The sequence below is a fragment of the Monodon monoceros genome, unplaced genomic scaffold (genome assembly GCF_005190385.1).
Source record: "Monodon monoceros isolate NGI ecotype Baffin Bay Population unplaced genomic scaffold, NGI_Narwhal_1 Super_Scaffold_16, whole genome shotgun sequence".
NCBI lineage: Eukaryota > Metazoa > Chordata > Mammalia > Artiodactyla > Monodontidae > Monodon > Monodon monoceros.
The window spans coordinates 19,271,512-19,293,917 of record NW_021703772.1 but is presented as its reverse complement, the minus strand read 5'-3'; the positions used below and the strand labels follow the sequence as shown (position 1 = coordinate 19,293,917).

At 36.9% G+C, this 22,406-nt stretch overlaps 1 protein-coding gene across 6 annotated transcripts in view; it reads right to left on the bottom strand.

Annotated features, from left to right (window-relative positions):
* USP37 (ubiquitin specific peptidase 37) overlaps positions 1-22,406 on the bottom strand; it is an 89,690-nt gene that overhangs the window by 30,915 nt on the left and 36,369 nt on the right. For all 6 annotated transcript variants that reach the window (XM_029225058.1, XM_029225059.1, XM_029225061.1 and 3 more), the window contains 6 exons: positions 22,088-22,249; positions 17,305-17,436; positions 17,022-17,145; positions 10,860-11,050; positions 2,058-2,175; positions 702-781 (listed from right to left, as the gene is read on the bottom strand). In XM_029225058.1, the coding sequence (XP_029080891.1) occupies positions 702-781; positions 2,058-2,175; positions 10,860-11,050; positions 17,022-17,145; positions 17,305-17,436; positions 22,088-22,249 (807 nt within the window). The remainder of the gene's footprint in view (positions 1-701; positions 782-2,057; positions 2,176-10,859; positions 11,051-17,021; positions 17,146-17,304; positions 17,437-22,087; positions 22,250-22,406) is intronic.

The window sequence follows — 22,406 nt, the reverse complement described above, 5'->3', positions numbered from 1 at the left end:
AATAAATAAATAAAGTGTTAAACAGCCCTTATGTTTGATGGTGAAAATTAATTTTTTTAAGATGACTTTTGACAAGAACTATTCTTATTTCAGTAGCACATTCTCTAGAGAAAGGTAAGAGAGAAATGAAAAGTTTTCTCCACTTATAAAAAAGTTCTATATGGGCTTCCCTGGTGGCACAGTGGTTGAGAGTCCGCCTGCCGATGCAGGAGACAAGGGTTCGTGCCCCAGTCTGGGAGGATCCCACATGCCGCGGAGCGGCTGTGCCCGTGAGCCATGGCCGCTGAGCCTGTGCGTCCGGAGCCTGTGCTCCGCAATGGGAGAGGCCACAACAGTGAGATGCCCACGTACCGCAAAAAAAAAAAAAAGTTCTATAAAATGTACATGCACAACAAATTATAATTGAGTGTTACACATTACTGAATTAAAAATTTACTAGTAAGTCCCCATCATTATTCCAAAGTCTCAGCAGCCTCGTTCTCTTGTTGCCATCTTCTTGGGACTCTCAGGTTCCTTCTCTTCTTCAACTTTCCAAATCTTCTTCCTTTCTTATACAAGAGAATTGTAGCTTTCCATTCTCTACCCTCTTCATATCTCAGCTTTGCTGACCTTCTTTACCAATCCATCTGATAAGCCTCACTTATTCAGTAATATTTGTAAGTACTTTAAAGAAGAAAAATTGAAGAGCCAATTAATTTTACCTGGGTAGCCTGTTAAATTTGTGCCTGACAAGAGCACATTTCCCACCACACTTCTCACAGGAATACTCAAGTTCTTCTGCCTGTAAAAAGACAAGAGGGAAAAATAAAGTATAAAGTTGAATTAGCACTGCCCCATTAAATGCTATTTTCTCTAGTCATACTAGTTCAGTGGAATGACAACTCCGACCAGTTTAAATTTTGTGTCTAAAATCATAAGCCTTACTAAATTAAGACCTAATCCTCAAAATATAGTTATAATATCATGCCCTGTTTCAGAATTCCTAATTTCCTTTTTTTACCAAGGAAACATCTCAATTTACGACAGTAACTAAACTATAGTAGCAGATTCTCAACCTTTTCCCCATGGATACACAAGAACCACTGCCAAGAGTATATCCAGATTTTAACATTTGGCCATAGCAGAGATAAGATCACCTTCAGGTTAGGCGGAGTTCCTGGTCTGTTAGGTGTAACTCTACCCCTTTCTTATAATGGAACTCAATCTTCTGGTGACAGCCCACTAAGAACAACTGCTCTAAAAGGACCAAAGTTTGGGGTAGATATCATTACCTAGAGAAAACTGAAACAAGAAATCCTTAAAAAATGGGGGTAAAGATACACAAGAAAAGCTTCAAATTCTACGATAATAACAGGAATAATAAGGAATGACTAAAACAAAAAGAAAAGAATATTTATCCTTGGGTGGAGCTGAATATTCATCATTTCAAGAACAGAGGTCTTTTTTTTTTTTTTAAATCTTAGGATGACAACCCTGCCCATTTGCTACAACAAAACAAGAACCACTATTATACAGATGGCAAACTGCCATCAATTATAAGGACTGCTACACAACATGTCCAATTATGCCCCAGAAACTTTCTGAATATCTGTAACAGTATAACACAAATGCAAATATTTATCTATAGCTCTGAATAAACATGACTTGTCCTTTCTGTTTCTAACATGGTACATATAACCTAAGGAGAAGCAAAAAGTATTTTTTTCATTCCTCAGATCTTAGTATACTAACTTAGATAGTGTCTCCAATTTTGACTCACATTACCCAATTTTAGCATATGTCACTTCATATTGTTTACAAACAAATGCTTCTAAGGTTGTCTAAAACACTTGCTGTTGAGTTAGACGTATAATCTACTTGAGCAATTAATTTTCATCTACAATCAGTTAACAACCATATTTACCAAGCTCCTAAAAAATACTATTTATAAATATTTCTCATTTGTTTCCCCTGCAACTATTTTGTCAAAACTCCGCCTTAAAGAAACCAACTTCAAATACAATTATCTATGATATATAAAATTTAGTTATGTGGAAATACCAGAAGATATTATTTACCCTAAAGAAAAGATCAAGGGAATCTTGAATTGAACGAGGAGGGAGTGGCTTTTTCCTTCGAGGAAGGTCAATGGAGAGGTCATTAAACTGTTCTCTTTTGGGAATAATCTCTCCACATCTGTAAAAATAAAAGAAGACAAATATAAGAATTTAGAAGCCTAACTGTGCAATACAAAATAAATACAAATATACTTCAGAAACACTGCTCCCCCACTGAACTTATCAGGTACTGAGAGACCATGACTAGGCATGAGAAATAAACATTTAAAACTTTTCTCATGCTTACTTTAACCCTTATTAAATCCATACAGGTAAAACATCAATTGAAAGTGTTTAAGTACTTTCTTAAAATGCTAAATTAAAAATTTTTATACTTTCCAAAAAACCCCCAAACTTTAAAACACTAAAGTATAATATATATATAGAAAAGTGAACCAGTCAAAGTTGTATAGCTTGATGAATTATCAGTTAACACACACATGTAATCACCACTCAACTCAAGAAATAGAACACTATGAACTCCCTATAAGCCCCCTCACATGCCTCTTCCCAATCACTATCCCTTTCTTACTTCCAAAAGATAACTATTATCCTGAATTCCAACACAACAGTTGAGTTTTGGTTTTTTATCCAATCTGCCACTCTATGTCTTTTGATTGGAGCATGTAGTCCATTGACATTTAAGGTAATTATTGATAGATATGTATATATTGCCATTTTAAGCCTTATTTTCCAGTTGATTCTGTTTCTTCTTTGTTCCTTTCTTTTTCTTTTTGTGGCTTGATAATTTCCTTTTATTTTATGCTTGTGTTTTCTTCTTTTTGATTTTTGTGAATCTATTGTGTTTTTGATTTGTGGTCACCCTGTTTTTTGAGTATGTTAACCCCTTCCTATATCTACTTGCTTTATTTATTTATTTATTTAAAAAAAATTTATTTATTTTGGCTGTGCCCAGTCTTAGTTGCAGCACACAGGATCTTCATTGCGGCATGTCAACTCTTAGTTGCAGCATGCATGTGGGATCTAGTTCCCCGACCAGGGATCGAACCTGGGCCCCCTGCACTGGGAGTGCAGAGTCTTACCCACTGGACCACCAGGGAAGTCCCTCTACTTGCTTTAGACTGATAGTCATACAGGCTCAAACACATTCTAAAAAATGGAATTGTCAGCCATAAAAAAAGAATGAAATAATGCTATTTGCAGCAACACGGATGCAACTAAAGATTATCATACTAAGTGAAGTAAGTCAGAAAGAGAAAGACAAATACCATATGATATCACTTATATGTGGAATCTAAAATATGACACAAATGAACCTATCTATGAAACAGAAACAGAATCACGGACATAGATAACAGACTGGTGGTTGCCAAGGGGGAGGAGGTTGGGGGGAAGGATAGTGTGGGAGGTTGGGGTTAGCAGATGTAAGCTACTATATATAGAATGGATAAACAAGGTCCCACTGTATACAGCACAGGGGACTACAGTCAATATCCTATGATAAACCATAATGAAAAAGAATATAAAAAAACAATGTATATATGTATAACCGAATCACTTTGCTGTACAGCAGAAATTAACACAACACTGTAAAATAACTATACTTCAGTAAAAATATATACAAACAGCTCATACAGCTCAATATCAAAAAAACAAACAACCAATCAAAAAATGGGCAGAAGACCTAAACAGACATTTCTCCAAAGAAGACACAAAGATGGCCAAAAGGCACATGAAAAGATGCTCAGCATCGCTAATTATCAGAGAAATGCAAATCAAAACTACAATGAGGTATCACCTCACACTGGTCAGAATGGCCATCATCAAAAAGTCTATGAATAATAAATGCTGCAGGGGGTGTGGAGAAACAGGAACCCTCCTACACTATTTGTGGGAATGTAAACTGCTGCAGCCAGTATGCAGAACAGTATGCAGGTTCCTTAAAAAACTAAAAATAGGGCTATCATGTGATCTTGTGATCCCACTCCTGGCCATATATCCAGAGAAAACCATAATTCGAAAAGATACACGTACCCCAATGTTCACTGCAGCACTATTTACAATACCCAAGACATGGAAGCAACCTAAGTGTCCCCTGGCAGATGAATAAATAAAGATGTTGGGTATCTGTACGATGGAATACTACTCAGCCATGAAAAAAAGAAATAACCCCATTTGCAGCAATGTGGATGGACCTAGGTTTAATCATACCAAATGAAGTAAGCCAGACAAAAACAAATATCATATGATATCACTTATATGTGGAATCTAGAAGAACAAAAAAGATACAAATGAATTTATTTCCAAAACAGAAAGACTCACAGACACAAAAAACAAACTTATGGTTACCAAAGGGGAAGGGGGTGTGGGGGGAGGGATAAATTAGGAGGCTGGGATTAACATATACACACTACTATGTATAAAATAGATAACCAACAAGGACCTACTATATAGCACAGGGAACTATACCCAATATTATGTAATAATCTATAAGGAAAAAGAATCTGTAAAAGAATATACACATATAACTGAATCACTATGCTATACACCTGAAACTTACATGATACTGTAAATAACTATACTTCAATAAAAAATTTTTTAAAAAATAGTTGAGTTTTACCTTTTCTGAACCTTACATAAATGGAACCATACAGAATGTTTTCTTTTAACTAGCTTCTTTTGTTCAACATGATTATAAGATTCAACCATGCTTGTTGCAAATGGCTATAGCCCATTTTTCATTGTTGCCTAGTATTAAGCCGTATGAGCATGCCACAATTTTTCCATATTGATGGACATCTGGACTATTTCCAGTTTTTGACTAAATGAACAATGTGTCAAATTGAAAATACTATGTGTTCTCAGTAAACATGTGTAGGCAGCTCTGTTCAGTAGCAGAATTGTTTGGTCATTGGATACATTTTATAGAATTTCAGAAAATGGGCTCAGAGATCAAAACATCATATTCAATTTACCTGGAAGCCAACTTATTTCTTTTACTTAGTTTTAGTTGACTGTTTTTCATTTTGTCTGCATTATCAGCATTTTTAGTAATATTCATTTTCCTGTCCCAGTTCTCTATTGCAACAGTTGAAGACTAGGGACTGTAAGAATACATCTGTTCATTAAATAAACATTTATTGAGTGCCTCTCTCCTAGGCAGAATTCTAAGATGACCCTTGCCCTTCCTTGTATAATTCTATCCCCTTTGAGTGTGGGAGGACTGTGATTATGATGAGCTATCACTCCCATGATGATGTTACTTTACATGGCAAAAGGGATTTTGCAGATATAATTAATGTTACTAATCTTAACTGTAGAGTTCATCAAAAAGGAGATTATCTGAATGGTTGAGGCCTTATTACATGAACTCTTTAAATCTGGGTCTAGAGGTCTCAAACAGAGGAAGTCACAGATTAGAAGTCAGAGACATGTACTGCTGGCCTGAAGTAAGCAAATAGCACTGTTGTGAACTTCCTATAGAGGCCACATGGCAAGAAACAATAGGCAACCTTTAGGAAATGAGTTGCCCCAGTCAACAGCTAACAAAAAAATGGGGACCTTAGTACTACAACTGAAAGGAACTAAATTCTGCTCACAACCTTAATGAGCTTAGAAGGGGACTCCAGCCAACACCTTGATTTCAGCTTTCTGATACCTGAGCAAAGAACTCAGCCATACCCTGCCTAGACTTCTGACCTACAGAACTGAGTTAAGTGGATGTTGTTTTAAGCTGCTAAGTTTGGGACAATTTGTTATGCATCACTGAATATGTCTCCTATATGCTGAAACTGTTCTCGGCACTGGTGTTGTAGCAGAGAACAAACCAAGACAAAAATATGTCCCCTCATGAAGCTTTCATTATACTGGAGAAGAGATACAATAAAAATACATACATAAGTAAAATATATAGTATGCTAGGTAAGTGTTAAAGAAGAAAAAGAAAGTATAGAAGAGAGAAGCAAAAGATGAGAGTAGGTGGCTGGAATTTTAGATATGGTAGCAAGAAAATGCCTCACTGAGCAAGTGATTTTTACATAAAGATATGGAGAAGGGAGGGCACTAGCTATGTGATAATATGGGGAAAGAGAAACAGTAAGTGAAAAGGCCGTGAGGTACCAGGATCCTGGCATTTTAAAAATTTATTTATTTATTTATTTGCTGTACGCGGGCCTCTCACTGTTGTGGCCTCTCCCATTGCGGAGCACAGGCTCCGGACGTGCAGGCTCAGCGGCCATGGCTCACGGGCCCAGCCGCTCCACGGCATGTGGGATCTTCCCGGAACGGGGCACGAACCTGCATCCCCTGCATCGGCAGGTGGACTCTTAACCACTGTGCCACCAGGGAAGCCCTGGCATTTTTTTTAAAAAGCAAGAAGGACTTCCCTGGTGGCACAGTTGTTAAGAATCTGTCTGCCAGCACTATTTACAATAGCCAGGACATGGAAGGAACCTAAATGTCCATCGACAGAAGAACAGATAAAGAAGATGTGGCACATATATACAATGGAATATTACTCAGCCATAAAAAAGAATGAAATAATGCCATTTGCAGCAACATGGATGCACCTAGAGACTGTCATATTGAGTGAAATAAGTCAGACAGAAAAAGACAAATATCATATGATATTGCTTATATGTGGAATCTGAAAAATATGGTACAAATGAAGCTATTTACAAAACAGAAATAGAGTCACATATGCAGAAAACAAACTTATGGTAACCAAGGGGGAAAAGTCGGGGGGATAAGTTGGGGGATTGGGATTTACATATACACACTACTATATAAAACAGATAACTAGTAAGAACCTACTATATAGCACAGGGAACTCTACTCAATACTCTGTAATGACCTATATGGGAATAGAATCAAAAGAGAGTGGATGTATGTATATGTATAACTGATACACTTTGCTGTATGGCAGAAACTAACAAAACACTGTATACAACTATACTCTAATAAAAGTTAATTTAAAAAAGAAAAAAAAAAAAGAATCTGTCTGCCAATGCAGGGGACACGGGTTCAGCCCCTGGTCTGGGAAGATCCCACATGCCATGAAGCAACTAAGCCCGTGTGCCACAACTACTGAGGCTGCGCTCTAGAGCCCACGAGCCACAACTACTGAAGCCCGTGTGCCTAGAGCCTGTACTCCACAACAAGAAGCCACCACAATGAGAAGCCCACACACCACAATGAAGAGTAGCCCCCACTCACCGCAACTAGAGAAAGCCCATGCGCAGCCACGAAGACCCAATGCAGCCATAAATAAATAAACAAACAACAAACAAATAAATAAAAAACAAACAAATAAAGCAAGAAAGCTAGTTTGGTCGAACAGAATGAGCAAGGGGAAAGAGTGATAAGAGATGAAGTAAGAGAGTTAACTGGGAGAGAGGGGTTGCTGAAAGGCAAATCTTATGGAGTTTTGTAGATCATAGCAATAATTTCAGCTTCTATTTTAAGGGTTATGAGCAGAGGACCGACATGAACTAATGTCCATTTTAAATGGATCACTTTGGCTAATGTGTTTAAAATAGACTACAGAGAGACAAGGGCAGAAACACAGTGATCAGTCAGAAGGTATTGCAACAATCCAGTCAACAGATGATGGTGGTTTGTACCACAGCGGTGTCAGTGGAGGTAGTAAAAAGAGGTCAGATTCTGGTTGTATTTTTAAGGAAAAGCTCAAAGGATTTGCTGACATATGGGATGCAGGGGTGCAAGAGAAAGAAAAGAAAAGTTAAGAAATACACCACACTGTTGTACTGATAAACTCTAAGTACTGAACTGTCATTACTGAGATAGGGAAGACTGCAGAAGGAGGTTTTATGGGGGATTATTAAGTACTTAGTTTTAGATGTTTTAAGTTCTTTAAATGGAGAATTCATACAAATTCTTCATATTCAAGAATATATTACTAATATATTGAAATGGCTTATAACCATCGAAAACCAGTCAATCTAAACTACAACAGTTTAAAAAAATTAAGTACATTTGGCAAACAGGTCAAACTAACTTACAGCCAGATGGGACAGAGGCTAAACATGGAAAATTACAATTCAGGGATAAGGTGTATAGAATCTTCCTTCAGCCAGAAACTATTTTATCTTTAAAGAGTTGTCTTAAAGAAAATGACTAATAAAGAAACTAAGGCAAGGCCTTCGAGGAGGTAGTTGTACTGCTGCTGCAGCCCCAGAGAACCTTGTTACCTCCTGGACTTGCCAACTCTTGGGTCACTGTTCAGTCTGGATGCCTGGCATTCAGCTTCATGCTTACACACTGTGAGCCAGGTCACTTCATGCACTGGTACACACACCTCAACTGCACACCCAATATTTGGGTGCTGCATAACTGGAATGGCTGACTGATGCTGTTGGCCCAGTGAAGCAGGCATCACTTTGACATAGCTTTCTTTCTTCCTGTGATGCCTGTGGCCATTTCTACCACAGGCAACAGAAATTTTCCTATCAAAAGAAACTTGGTTGACACCCCACAGTTAAATGAAATATTAACAGTGACAAACTGCTTCTCTCTCTGACTTGAACAAATTTTGTTTGGAAAGTGCATTAGAAGAAACGGAGGGATGGCTATCATACTGTGGGCTCTCTAGCTTTTGCAAGACGATCAACTGTATTTCTAAGACCCAGACCTTTTCTTTAAAAAATAATTTATCGGGCTTCCCTGGTGGCGCAGTGGTTGAGAGTCCACCTGCCGATGCAGGGGATGCGGGTTCGTGCTGCGGTCCGGGAAGATCCCACATGCCACGGAGCTGCTGGGCCCGTGAGCGCCATGGCCGCTGAGCCTGCACGTCTGGAGCCTGTGCTCCGCAACGGGAGAGACCACAACAGTGAGAGGCCCGCGTACCGCAAAAAAAAAAAAAAAAAATTTATCCACTGGGGGAAAAAAAACACTGAAGAAACCATGAAGATAAAAAATGTCACAGACTAATGATGCAAAACTACTGTCTTGTAGTGTCCATGTGAATGTTCAAAATTCTAGTAAAAAATATTAGAGTGTCATAGCTGGAAGAGACCTCAGTGAACACTATCATTTTGAGCAGCCTAAGAAAAATAAATAAAGGGGACTTCCCTGGTGGTGCAGTGGTTAAGAATCTGCCTGCCGTGCAGGTGACATGGGTTCGATCCCTGGTCTGGGAAGATCCCACATGCCAGGGGCAACTAAGTCCGTGTGCCACAACTACTCAGCCTGTGCTCTAGAGCCCACGAGCCACAACTACTGAAGCCGGCGCACCTAGAGCCCAAGCTCTGCAACAAGAGAAGCCACTGCAATGAGAAGCCCGCACAGTGCAAGGAAGAGTAGCTCCTGCTCACTGCAACTAGAGAAAGCCCGCGCGTAGCAATGAAGACCCAATGCAGCCAAAAAATAAATTAAAATTAAAGAAAAAAGAAAAATAAATAAATATGAAAGACAGAGAATGAAGAGCCATCATATGGCTAAATTTCCTAAAGAAAATTCCAGAATAAATGGAAGAGAAGCAGTGTGTAGAGAATAGTTTTTCTGAGCTGAAAAAAATCCCAAATCTTCAGATGAAAAAGCCCCATCATGTTAAATGCAAAATGCATGAAAAAGGGTCAATACCTAGATGTAAATTAGTGAAACTCTGAATTTCAAAAATTAAGAGTATCACAGATTTTCAGGAAGGAAAAGATTATCAACAAAATCAGACTTCTTCTAAGTGTCAGAGTAACAGGATATGATGGGACAGTATATGTAGTATGTTGAGGGGGAAGGCTGTGTCTCACTTAATAATTCTGTATTAAGTCATGTGTGAAAGCCACAGAATTAATTCTCATTTATATGTGGACTCTGAAGAATTCCACTCTCTGAAAAAAAATGTATTCAGAGATGTACTACTGATAACTGGAAGATTAATCAAAATAGAACCTTTTAATGTCAAGTACCTGGTACAGAGTTCTGATAATGAGTATGGAAATTAATTAAATGTAGAAGGTAAGTCTCAATAGTTAATGTAAACATGGTTAAAAAGCATTGCAAAAATTAAAAATAATTCACATTTTAATGTATCTTGTAAAAAAAAAAAACCAACCCATTTTTTATAAAAACAATTTGGTTCAACAAAATAAGCAACTAATAGGAGGGAGTCTTTTCAGGGAAAAAAAGACGAGGGCTTCCCTGGTGGTGCAGTAGTTAAGAATTTGCCTGCCAATGCTGGGGACATGGGTTCGAGCCCTGACCTGGGAAGATCCCACACACTGCAGAGCAACTAAGCCCATGCGCCACAACTACTGAGCCTGAGCTCTAGAGCCTGCGAGCCACAACTACTGAATTCCGCACGCCTAGAGCCCGTGCTCCGCAACAAGAGAAGCCACCGCAGTGAGAAACCTGTGCACCATGATGAAGAGCAGTCCCTGCTCGCCGCAACTAGAGAAAGCCCGCGAGCAGCAACAAAGATCCAACTCAACCAAAAATAAATAAATAAATTAATAATAATAAAAAAAAGATGAACAAGTATTCTCGAAGAGCTTGATTTTCCACACAGTGATTAAAAGGAAAAAAACCACACACACAGTAACACACACTCAAAAGGCAGAGCAAAATTAACCATTTAGCCAGCACTAAAGCATTTGACAAACTAAGTTCACTTTAGTTCTCACCCCACCAAGCATTCTTATAGATGATAAAGACACTGAACAAAGATATTTATACTCATGTTTCCCCATGACACAGGAATGAAGATAAGAATTAAAACCTTCTAGAAGAGTTGTAGTCACTTGCTGTAAAGAATTAAAAGGGAAAAGAGTTCTCTTAGAGACTACTTACGCTTTACAGATGATGGAGTGCTGAACTTCAAACTCCAAATTACTAATAACAGGGCAAGTGTATACTCTAGTAGCTGAAATATCTGGTGAATTTTCTTCTCCAGGAACAGGTTCAGTCTTCCAGGTTTTATTTAATTTTTCCATATCCTCTTTCAGCTGGTCTAAGCACTGACTTAAAAATTCATGAGCGTCCTAAGAAGGCATAATATCCTTAATAAGGTCAAAACATTTCTTGTCACAACAACAGCTTATTAACACTGTGATCTATACGAGTAAAGCACTTGCAAGTCAAAAACACGTGTGGAAAAAGGCCAGATTTACTCTAGTGATTTTGCAGTACATATTTTGTGGAAACAAAACAAAATGACAAACGACATATTTTATATTCCTAAGTTAGATTAGCATAACCAATAAATGAATCACTCCTTCATTTGTTTTTTAAAAATAGAGTGATTTTTCTAAAATAGCCTTTGTAGCTAAAATAGTCCAAGGTCCTACACTGGCAAACCACATCTATATTATTAATATATGATAAAATACACAGAAGAGTCATATTGAACCTTACCAGAAGTCCTCAGGTTTTCCAACCTGTGATGAACACACATACACAAATCTCATTTTAAAATAAAATTGGGTAACACGCTAAAATCATTTCAATTTTCCCTATCTCTAAGGTGTTTAAAAACAATTAGGCCAGCCTCTTAGATAGCTTCATCCACCAGAGAACAGACAGCAGAAGCAAGAAGAACTACAATCCTGCAGCCTGTGGAACAAAAACCACATTCACAGAAAGACAGACAAGATGAAAAGGCAGAGGGCTATGTACCAGATGAAAGAACAAGATAAAACCCCAGAAAAACAACTAAATGAAGTGGAGATAGGCAACCTTCCAGAAAAAGAATTCAGAATAATGACAGTGAAGATGATCCAGGACCTCAGAAAAAGAATGGAGGCAAAGATTGAGAAGATGCAAGAAATGTTTAACAAAGATCTAGAAGAATTAAAGAACAAACAAACAGATGAACAATACAATAAGTGAAATGAAAAATACCCTAGAAGGAATCAATAGCAGAATAACTGAGGCAGAAGAACAGATAAGTGACCTGGAAGACAGAATGGTAGAATTCACTGCTGCGGAACAGAATCAAGAAAAAAGAATGAAAAGAAATGAAGACAGCCTAAGAGACCTCTGGGACAACATTAAACGCAACAACGTTCACATTATAGGGGTCCAAGAAGGAGAAGAGATAGAGAAAGGATGTGAGAAAATATTTGAAGAGATTATAGTCGAAAACTTCCCTAACATGGGAAAGGAAATAGCCACCTAAGTCCAGGAAGTGTAGACAGTCCCATACAGGATAAACCCAAGAAGAAACACACCGAGACACATAGTAATCAAGTTGGCAAAAATTTAAGACAAAGAAAAATTACTGAGAGCACCAAGGGAAAAATTACAAATAACATACAAGGGAACTCCCATAAGGTTAACAGCTGATTTCTCAGCAGAAACTCTACAAGCCAGAAGGGAGTGGCATGATATACTTAAAGTGATGAAACGAAAGAACCTACAACCAAGATTACTCTACCCAGCCAGGATCTCATTCAGATTTGATGGAGAAATCAAAAGCTTTACAGACAAGCAAATGCTAAGAGAATTCAGCACCACCAAACGAGCTCTACAACAAATGCTAAAGGAACTTCTCTAAGTGGGAAATACAAGAGAGGAAAAGAACCTACAAAAACAAACCCAAAACAATTAAGAAAATGGTAATAGGAACACACATATCGATAATTACCTTAAACGTGAATGGATTAAATGCTCCAACCAAAAGACACAGGCTTGCTGAATGTATACAAAAACAAGACGCACATATATGCTGTCTACACGAGACCCACTTCAGACCTAGGGACACATACAGACTGAAAGTGAGGGGATGGAAAAAGATATTCTATGCAAATGGAAATCAAAAGAAAGCTGGAGTAGCAATACTCATATCAGATAAAAAAGACTTTAAAATAAAGAATGTTACAAGAGACAAGGAAGGACACTACGTAATGATCAAGGGATCAATCCAAGAAGAAGATATAACAATTATAAATATATATGCACCCAACATAGGAGCACCTCAATACATAAGGCAACTGCTAACAGCTATAAAAGAGGAAATCAACAGTAACACAATAATAGTGGGGAAGTTTTAACACCTCACTTACACCAATGGACAGATCATCCAAACAGAAAATTAATAAGGGCCACAAGCTTTAAATGACACAATAGACCAGATAGATTTAATTCATATTTATAGGACATTCCATCCAAAAACAGCAGATTACACTTTCTTCTCAAGTGCGCACAGAACATTCTCCAGGATAGATCACATCTTGGGTCACAAATCAAGACTCAGTAAATTTAAGACAAGTGAAATCATATCAAGCATCTTTTCTGACCACAACGCTATGAGATTAGAAATCAATTACAGGGAAAAAAACGTAAAAAACACAAACACATGGAGATTAAACAATACATTACTAAATAACCAGGAGATCACTGAAAAAATCAAAGAGGAAATCAAAAAATACCTAGAGACAAATGACAATGAAAACACGACGATCCAAAACCTATGGGATGTGGCAAAAGCAGTTCTAAGAGGGAAGTTTATAGCTATACAAACCTAACTCAAGAAACAAAAAAAATCTCAAATAAACAATCTAACCTTACACCTAAAGGAACTAGAGAAAGAAGAGCAAACAAAACCCAAAGTTAGCAGAAGGAAAGAAATCATAAAGATCAGAGCACAAATAAATGAAATAGAAACAAAGAAAACAATAGCAAAGATCAATAAAACTAAAAGCTGGTTCTTTGAGAAGATAAACAAAATTGATAAACCATTAGCCAGACACATCAAGAAAAAGAGGGAGAGGACTCAAATCAATAAAATTAGAAATGAAAAAGGAGAAGTTACAACAGACACCACAGAAATACAAAGCATCCTAAGAGACTACTACAAGCAACTCTATGCCAATAAAATGGACAACGTGGAAGAAATGGACAAATTCTTAGAAAGGTATAACCTTCCAAGACTGAACCAGGAAGAAATAGAAAATATGAACAGACCAATCACAAGTAATGAAATTGAAACTGTGATTAAAAATCTTCCAACAAATAAAAGTCCAGGACCAGATGGCTTCACAGGTGAATTCTATCAAACATTTAGAGAAGAGCTAACACCCATCCTTCTCAAACTCTTCTAAAAAACTGCAGAGGAAGGAACACTCCCAAACTCATTCTATAAGCCCACCATCACCCTGATACCAAAACCAGACAAAGATACTACAAAAAAAGAAAATTGCAGACCAATATCACTGATGAATACAGATGCAAAAATTCTCAACAAAATACTAGCAAACAGAAGCCAACAGCACATTAAAAGGATTATATACCATGATCAAGTGGGATTTATCCCAGGGATGCAAGGATTCTTCAATATATGCAAATCAATCAATGTGATACACCATTTTAACAAATTGAAGAAGAAAAACCATATGATCAGCTCAATAGATGCAGAAAAGCTTCTGACAAAATTTAACACCCATTTATGATAAAAACTCTCCAGAAACTGGGCATAGAGGGAACCTACCTCAACATAATAAAGGCCAAATTATGACAAACCCACAGCAAATATCATTCTCAATGGTGAAAAACTGAAAGCGTTTCCTCTAAGATCAGGAACAACACAAGGATGTCCACTCTCGCCACTATTATTCAACACAGTTTTGGAAGTCCTAGCCATGGCAATCAGAGAAGAAAAAGAAATAAAAGGAATACAAATTGGAAAAGGAGAAGTAAAACTGTCACTCTTTGCAGATGACATGATACTAGACATAGGGAATCCTAAAGATGCCACCAGAAAACTACTAGAGCTAATCAGTGAATTTGGGAAAGTTGCAGGATACAAAATTAATGCACAGAAATCTCTTGCATTCCTATACACTAATGATGAAAAATCTGAAAGAGAAATTAAGGAAACACTCCCATTTACCACTGCAATAAAAAGTATAAAATACCTAAGAATAGGGCTTCCCTGGTGGCGCAGTGGTTGAGAATCTGCCAGCCAATGCAGGGGACACGGGTTCGAGCCCTGGTCCGGGAAGATCCCACATGCGGCAGACCAACTAAGCCCATGCGCCACAACTACTGAGCATGTGCTCTAGAGCCTGTGAGCCACAACTACTGAGACCGCATGCTGCAACTACTGAAGCCCGCACTCCTAGAGCCCGTGCTCCACAACGAGAGAAGCCACCGCAATAAGAAGCCTGCACACTGCAACGAAGACCCAACACAGCCAAAAATAAATAAATAAATTAAAAAAAAACACAAAACCTAGGAATAAACCTACCTAGGGAGACAAAAGACCTGTATGTAGAAAACTATAAGACACTGATGAAAGAAATTAAAGTTGATACCAACAGATGGAGAGACATACCATGTTCTTGGATCAGAAGAATCAATATTGTGAAAATGACTATACTACCCAAAGCAATCTACAGATTCAATGCAATCCCTATCAAATTACCAATGGCATTTTTTACGGAGCTAGAACAAAAAATCTTAAAATGTGTATGGAGACAGAAAAGACCCCAAATAGCCAAAGCAGTCTTGAGGGAAAAAAACGGAGCAGGAGGAATCAGACTCCCTGACCTCAGACTATACTACAAAGCTACAGTAATCAAGACAATATAGTACTGGCACAAAAACAGAAATACAGATCAATGGAACAAGATAGAAAGCCCAGAGATAAACTCACACACCTATGGTCAACTAATCTAGGACAAAGGAGGCAAGGATATACAATGGAGAAAAGACAGTCTCTTCAATAAATGGTGCTGGGAAAACTGGACAGCTACATGTAAAAGAATGAAATTAGAACACTCCCTCAACACCATACACAAAAGTAAACTCAAAATGGATTAGAGACCTAAATGTAAGACCAGACACTATAAAACTCTTAGAGGAAAACATAGGAAGAATACTCTTTGCCATAAATCACAGCAAGATCTTTTTTGATCCACCTCCTAGAGTAATGGAAATAAAAACAAAAATAATCAAATGGGACCTAATGAAACTTTAAAGCTTTTGCACAGCAAAGGAAACTACAAACAAGACGAAAAGACAACCCTCAGAATGGGAGAAAATATTTGCCAACGAATCAACGGACAAAGGATTAATCTCCAAAATATATAAACAGCTCATGCAGCTCAATATTAAAAAAACAAACAACCCAATCCAAAAATGGGCAGAAGACCTAAATAGACATTTCTCCAAAGAAGACATAAAGATGGCCAGGAAGCATATGAAAAGCTGCTCAACATCCCTAATTATTAGAGAAATGCAAATCAAAACTACAATGAGGTACCACCTCACACCAGTTAGAATGGGCAGCATCAGAAAATCTACAAACAACAAATGCTGGAGAGGGTGTGGAGAAAAGGCAACCCTCTTGCACTGTTGGTGGGAATGTAAATTGATACAGCCACTATGGAGAACAGTATGGACGTTCCTTAAAAAACTAAAAATAGAATTACCATACGACCCAGCAATCCCACCACTGGGCATATACCCAGAGAAAACCATAATTGAAAAAGACACAAGCACCCCAATGTTCACTGCAGCACTATTTACAATAGCCAGGTCATGGAAGCAACCTAAATGCCCTTCGACAGACAAATGGATAAAGAAGATGTGCTACATATATACAATGGAATATTACTCAGCCATAAAAAGGAATGAAATTGGGTCATTTGTAGAGATGTGGATGTCACACATCCACAGACACATCTACAGACTGTCATACAGAGTGAAGTCAGAAAGAGAAAAACAAATATCGTATATTAACGCATATACGTGGAACCTAGAAAAATGGTACAAATGAACCAGTTTACAGGGCAGAAATTGAGACACAGATGTAGAGAACAAACGTATGGACACCAAGCAGGGAAAGTGGCAGGGGGTGGTGGTGTGATGAAATGGGAGATTGGGATTGACGTGTATACACTGATGTATATAAAATGGATGACTAATAAGAACCTGCTGTATAAAAAAATAAATAAAATTCAAAAATCAAAAAAAAAGAAATAGAAAAAAATAAAAACAATTAGTACTCACATTCTGCATATAACCAGAGAATCTCTCTGCTGTAGCTGAAATGGCATTTTTAACCTTCTTGAGTAAATCTTTTTTTGTCTCTGAATTACAGATATCTTTTTTAACAAGCAAGTGTGCAAAGCGCCTGGTAAAAGAGACAAGTTTAGCAGGTTTTACAAAACACTGGATGGTATTATATTTTAAGGACTGCTAACAATGGCACATAAAATTTTAAGTGTCTAATACTCCATTATTCTATAATAAATAAGGTAAAAAGGTTACTCAGTAAGTACATAACAGTTACCTGATGAGTGCGTTGAGTGGAATTTTCTTCCATGGGATACCTTGCTTGAGCAAGTCATTTGCAAATGATTGGAGTGAAAATAGAGACTGTAAAATAGCATTCATATAGCAGGTATTTCCCAAATTGGAGAAGCTGAAAATGAAGGAAATAGTACTTTTGAAGACAACAGTAGTTCCGGAAGTATGTTCATCTGAGCAGGGGTTCTCCACTATAGCATGCATCAGAATCACCTGGAGGGTTTGTTAAAATACATATTGCTGGGCCCCAACTCCAGAGTTTCTGATTCTGTAGGTCTGGACAGGGAAGGTGCAAAAAAATGTGCACTTCTAACAGGATCCCAGTTGATACTGATGCAGTATAACATTAATATAACTTAGTTTCATCTCAAGGAAAATTATACATTTTCAAATGAATGCTAAAAAGGACTGGGGACTTACCCAGAATATATATATGCTTAATGGGTACCGCCAAACATTATTCCAAAGTACGTATTAAAAAAAAACTTTTGTTTGGAAATATTCTCAAACTTTCAGAAAAGTTACACAGAATAATATTCTTTACCTAAATTCACCAATTGTTAACCCTTTTGTACTCTGTGCTTTATCATTTAACACCTCTCTCTATACATTTTTCCTGAACCATCTGAGAACAGGCTGCATAGATCATATCCATTTAGTTCTAAATACTTCAAGGTTTATTTCAAAAGAACGAGAACATTCTCTTATATAACCAGAGTACAGTTACAAGCATTATAAAATTTAATGCTAACATAATACTCTTATCTAATATACCTTCTTTAATCCAATTTTGTCAATTGACCCCATGTTTCTTCACAGCATTTTTTTCTCCCTAAGCACAAGATTCAGTCCAGGATAACATAATGCATTTAGTTTTCATGTCTCTTTAGTTTTCTTCAATCTGGAATAATTCTTACATTTGGACTCAACTCTGTCATGTTGTTATAATTTTACTTATCTATTTGGTGTGTTTTAGAAATATTTCTTTTGGTTTTAAGAAAGGCTTTTTTTAAAGTGGTTATATCTGTATTTGTACTTTTTTATAGTGCTCATAACCCTTGTTTTTTAAGCTTTTTTTTTTTTTACTATCTAGTCTGTCCATTTTAAATAGTACTCTTCCCTGTAACCAGTAAATAGCCCCTTCCCTGTAACCAGTGCTGCAAACAACCAAGATCCAGACCTATATTCAATATTTAGAAACTTAGTATTTGAATTTCTCTTTCTGAGAGTGATTTTTTTCTGTGCTTCATCTAAGTCTTTTACTCCTATATATTCTTTTTTCATGAAATCTCTTAAGCCTCTTGTCCCTGACTCTCAGCACCCACAGGCTTAAAGCGGTGGGAAACAGGAACACTGCTAGAATCTGCTTTGCTTCTCTACCTAGAAAGTAGTTTAAAGGTGATGGTATTCTTTGTCTCCTAGAATGCTAAAGGTTATATGTGTTTTTCTTTGAACTCCTCATACTTTTTATGTTTTGTGGGGGATTTGTGAGGAATACTGGAATTAGGTGGCCTCCATTATCCTCTAGACTTGGCAGTTTTCTACTCGGTATTTTTGTTTATTTGTTTGTTTTTTAAGGAGTTCTTAGTCCTGGGTATTTAGCTTACTTGAAATACTGCACTCAAATTCCTGCAAGAAGTCTGAAAAAAGGAAAGTTGGGTACAGGTAGTATACAGAAATTAAAGAAACACTGGAGGTAGAGAGGGAGCCTGGAGCACCAAGGGTAACTCAAGGATATCAAAGGACTCAGAAGGATATGAATGACAGAGACCAAAAGTACACTATAAAATACATAGGAGGAGGCACTAAGAAGATGGGCCAAGTAAGATCAAGGTAGATAGAAATAAGATATGGATGAAAAATGGTCACAAAATAGGACAGACTAATATAAAAACGTTGTCTGGTAAGGAAGCAGCAAGATAATAATTTGAGGCAGAACAATTAGAGTGAAGAAGAAAGGAAATTAAGAATTAAACTGGAAGGTAAACATTTTAGAAGACAAAGCAAAAAAGAAGAGACTCAGAGAAGAACAGTAAGTAGAGAAGAAAGTGAAATGTTTTCACTACAAGTTTTATGTTTTTTTCTGCTAAAATATGAGGCAAATAAACTACTATGGATAAACCAAACTGGCAGACACCAGTCACTCAAGTAAAAAGGTAATCCAAAAGCTGGGGAAAAACAGTAATCTGAGTGAGATTGAAAACAAAAAAGCTGGTAGGTTTTGGGAAAGCAATGTGGTAAGAGTAATCAAAAATTTCAAAGTGCCTCTCTTAGTCTTAACAATTCTATTTCCAAGAATTTTTCCTATAGAAAAGTTCTAACAAATATTAAAAACACATGTGTAATAAATGTTCGTTTTAGCCTGGATTATAATTGGAAAAAAGGGGAATCTAAATGCACACTAACATGGTTAAAGGTTATGTACTAGCATAAGAGGATGCCCATAATTAATGTGGGGTAGAAAGAAATCAGGGAACAGAGAAGTAATATAGCATAGTGATTAAGAATGCAAGTGAACATGGTGATCATTTTGAAATGTACAGAAATACTGAATCACTATGTTGTGCACCAGTACTAACATAGTGTTGTAGGTCACTTATACTTCAAAAACAAATAAATAAACAAACAAACTCACAGAAAAGATCAGATTTGTGGTTACTGGATGTGGGGAGTAGGGGAAGGGGGAACTGGATGAATGTGGTGAAAAGGTACAAACTTCCAGTTATCACATAAATAATTACTAGGAATACAATGTACAACATGATTAATATAATTAACACTGCTATATGTTATATAGGAGAGTTGTTAAGAGAGTAAATCCTAAGAGTTCTCAAGGATTCTTGAGAAAGGAAAAAATATTTTTTCTAGGGAACTCTCCTACACTGTTGGTGGCTATGTAAATTGGTGCAGCCACTGTGAAAAACAGCATGGAGGTTCCTCAGAAAACTAAAAATAGAATTACCATATGATCCAGCAATCCCAATCCTGGGCATATATCCAGACAAAACTATAATTCAAAAAGATACATAAACCCCTATGTTCATAGCAGCAACTATTCACAACAGGCAAGACATGGAAACAACCTAAAATGTCCATCGACAGATAAATGGATAAAGAAGATGTGGTACATATACACAATGGAATATTACTTGGCCATAAAAAAGAATGAAATACTGCCATATGCAGCAACATGGATGCAACTAGGTATTACCATACTAACTGAAGTAAGTCAGAAAGAGAAAGACAAATACCATATGATATCACTTATATGAGGAATCTAAAATATGACACAAATGAACCTATCTATGAAACAGAAACAGAACCACAGACATAGATAACAGACTGCTGATTGCCAAGGGAAAGGGGGCTGGGGGGAGGGAAAGAGTGGGAGATTGGGGTTAGCAGATGTAAGCTATTATATATAGAATGGATAAACAACAAGGTCCTACTGTATAGCACAGATAACTATATTCAAGAGCCTATGATAGTATGATAGGGCTTCCCTGGTGGCACAGTGATTAAGAATCCACCTGCCAATGCAGGGGACATGAGTTCGAGCCCTGGTCTGGGAAGATCCCACATGCCATGGAGCAACTAAGCCCGTGCGCCACAACTACTGAGCCTGCGCTCTAGAGCCTGCAAGCCACAACTACTGAACCCGTGTGCCACAACTACTGAAGCCCGCACGCCTAGAGCCCATGCTCCACATCAAGAAAAGCCACTGCAATGAGAAGCCTGTGCACCTCAACGAAGAGTAGCCCCCCGCTCACCAAAACTAGAGAAAGCCCATGTGCAGCAACGAAGACCCAACACAGCCAAAAATAAATAAATTAAATAAATTTTAAAAAAATAGCCTATGATAAACCATCATGGAAAAGATATTAAAAAAACAATGTATATATATGTATAACTGAATCAGTTTGCTGTATAGCAGAAATTAACACAACATTGTAAATCAACTACACTTCAATTAAAAAAATATTTTTTCTTTTTCTTTTGTTTTATATCTATATAAGATGATGGATATTCCCTAAACTTATTGTGGTAATCATTTCATGATGTATGTAAGTCAAATCATTATGCTGTACAATTTAAACTTACACAGTGCTGTACATCAATTATATCTCAATAAAATTGTAAGGAAAAAAATACAAGTGCAGTCCAACTGCCTAGATTTACTACTGCTGTACTACAACACCTCAAGTAAGTTAATTAACTTCTCTAAGGCTTAGTTACGTCATCTATAAAAACAGATTTTTTAATACGTCTAGCTCAGAGAGCTACTGCGAAGATTTAAAGAAAAAAATTCATTTAAATGCTTAGCACAGTCTCTGGCACATAACAAACACTTTAGATAAAGCTGCTATTATTATTATAGTTATTATACCATGGTCTCATTTTTGGGTGTTTAATAAGAATATAAGCATGAAGGGGCTGGGAAGGATATAAATAAAATTAATGTTGAAGTATCTCAGGAGATGACATGTATGGGACTTAAGAATATGCACTTTCTGCTTTATGACAAATGTTTATATATATATATATATATATATATATATATATATGCATATATATTTTTTCAAAGTTTGAAAATTAGAGGCCAGATAATGGACTGAATTTTATGGATGTGATAAATCTTTAATAAGTGAGCAAATATTTGAGAACTAAATTAATATGACTCCTTTAATCATTTTTTTATACCAAGTAAAACATACTTCAGTTGAATCACTTTATAAAAAGAAAGCGAAATAGAAGAATTTACCTACCCCTGCAGTTGCTGCTGCTGGTGAGAGGAAAGGGGCACTCTTGGTTTGTTCCAGCCGGTGTAATCCTGGTTACACCTCAGTTTTTTAACAGAAAGAGGAGCTGGCTGAGGAAGAAATCCCAAACTTCTTTTGGCAGAGGGAGTTTGGCTTGAAATATTAGTCCTATAAAAAAGAAAAAATGAAGAAGCATAACAATTTTGAATGTTACTTTTTTCGCCTAGTAGATTCAGAGAAGTCAAGGTCTAAGGGAAAAAAATCCTAAATTTGAGGAAATATCAGTAATAATGATCACCTGGGAGAAAATTTCACAAATGTAAAT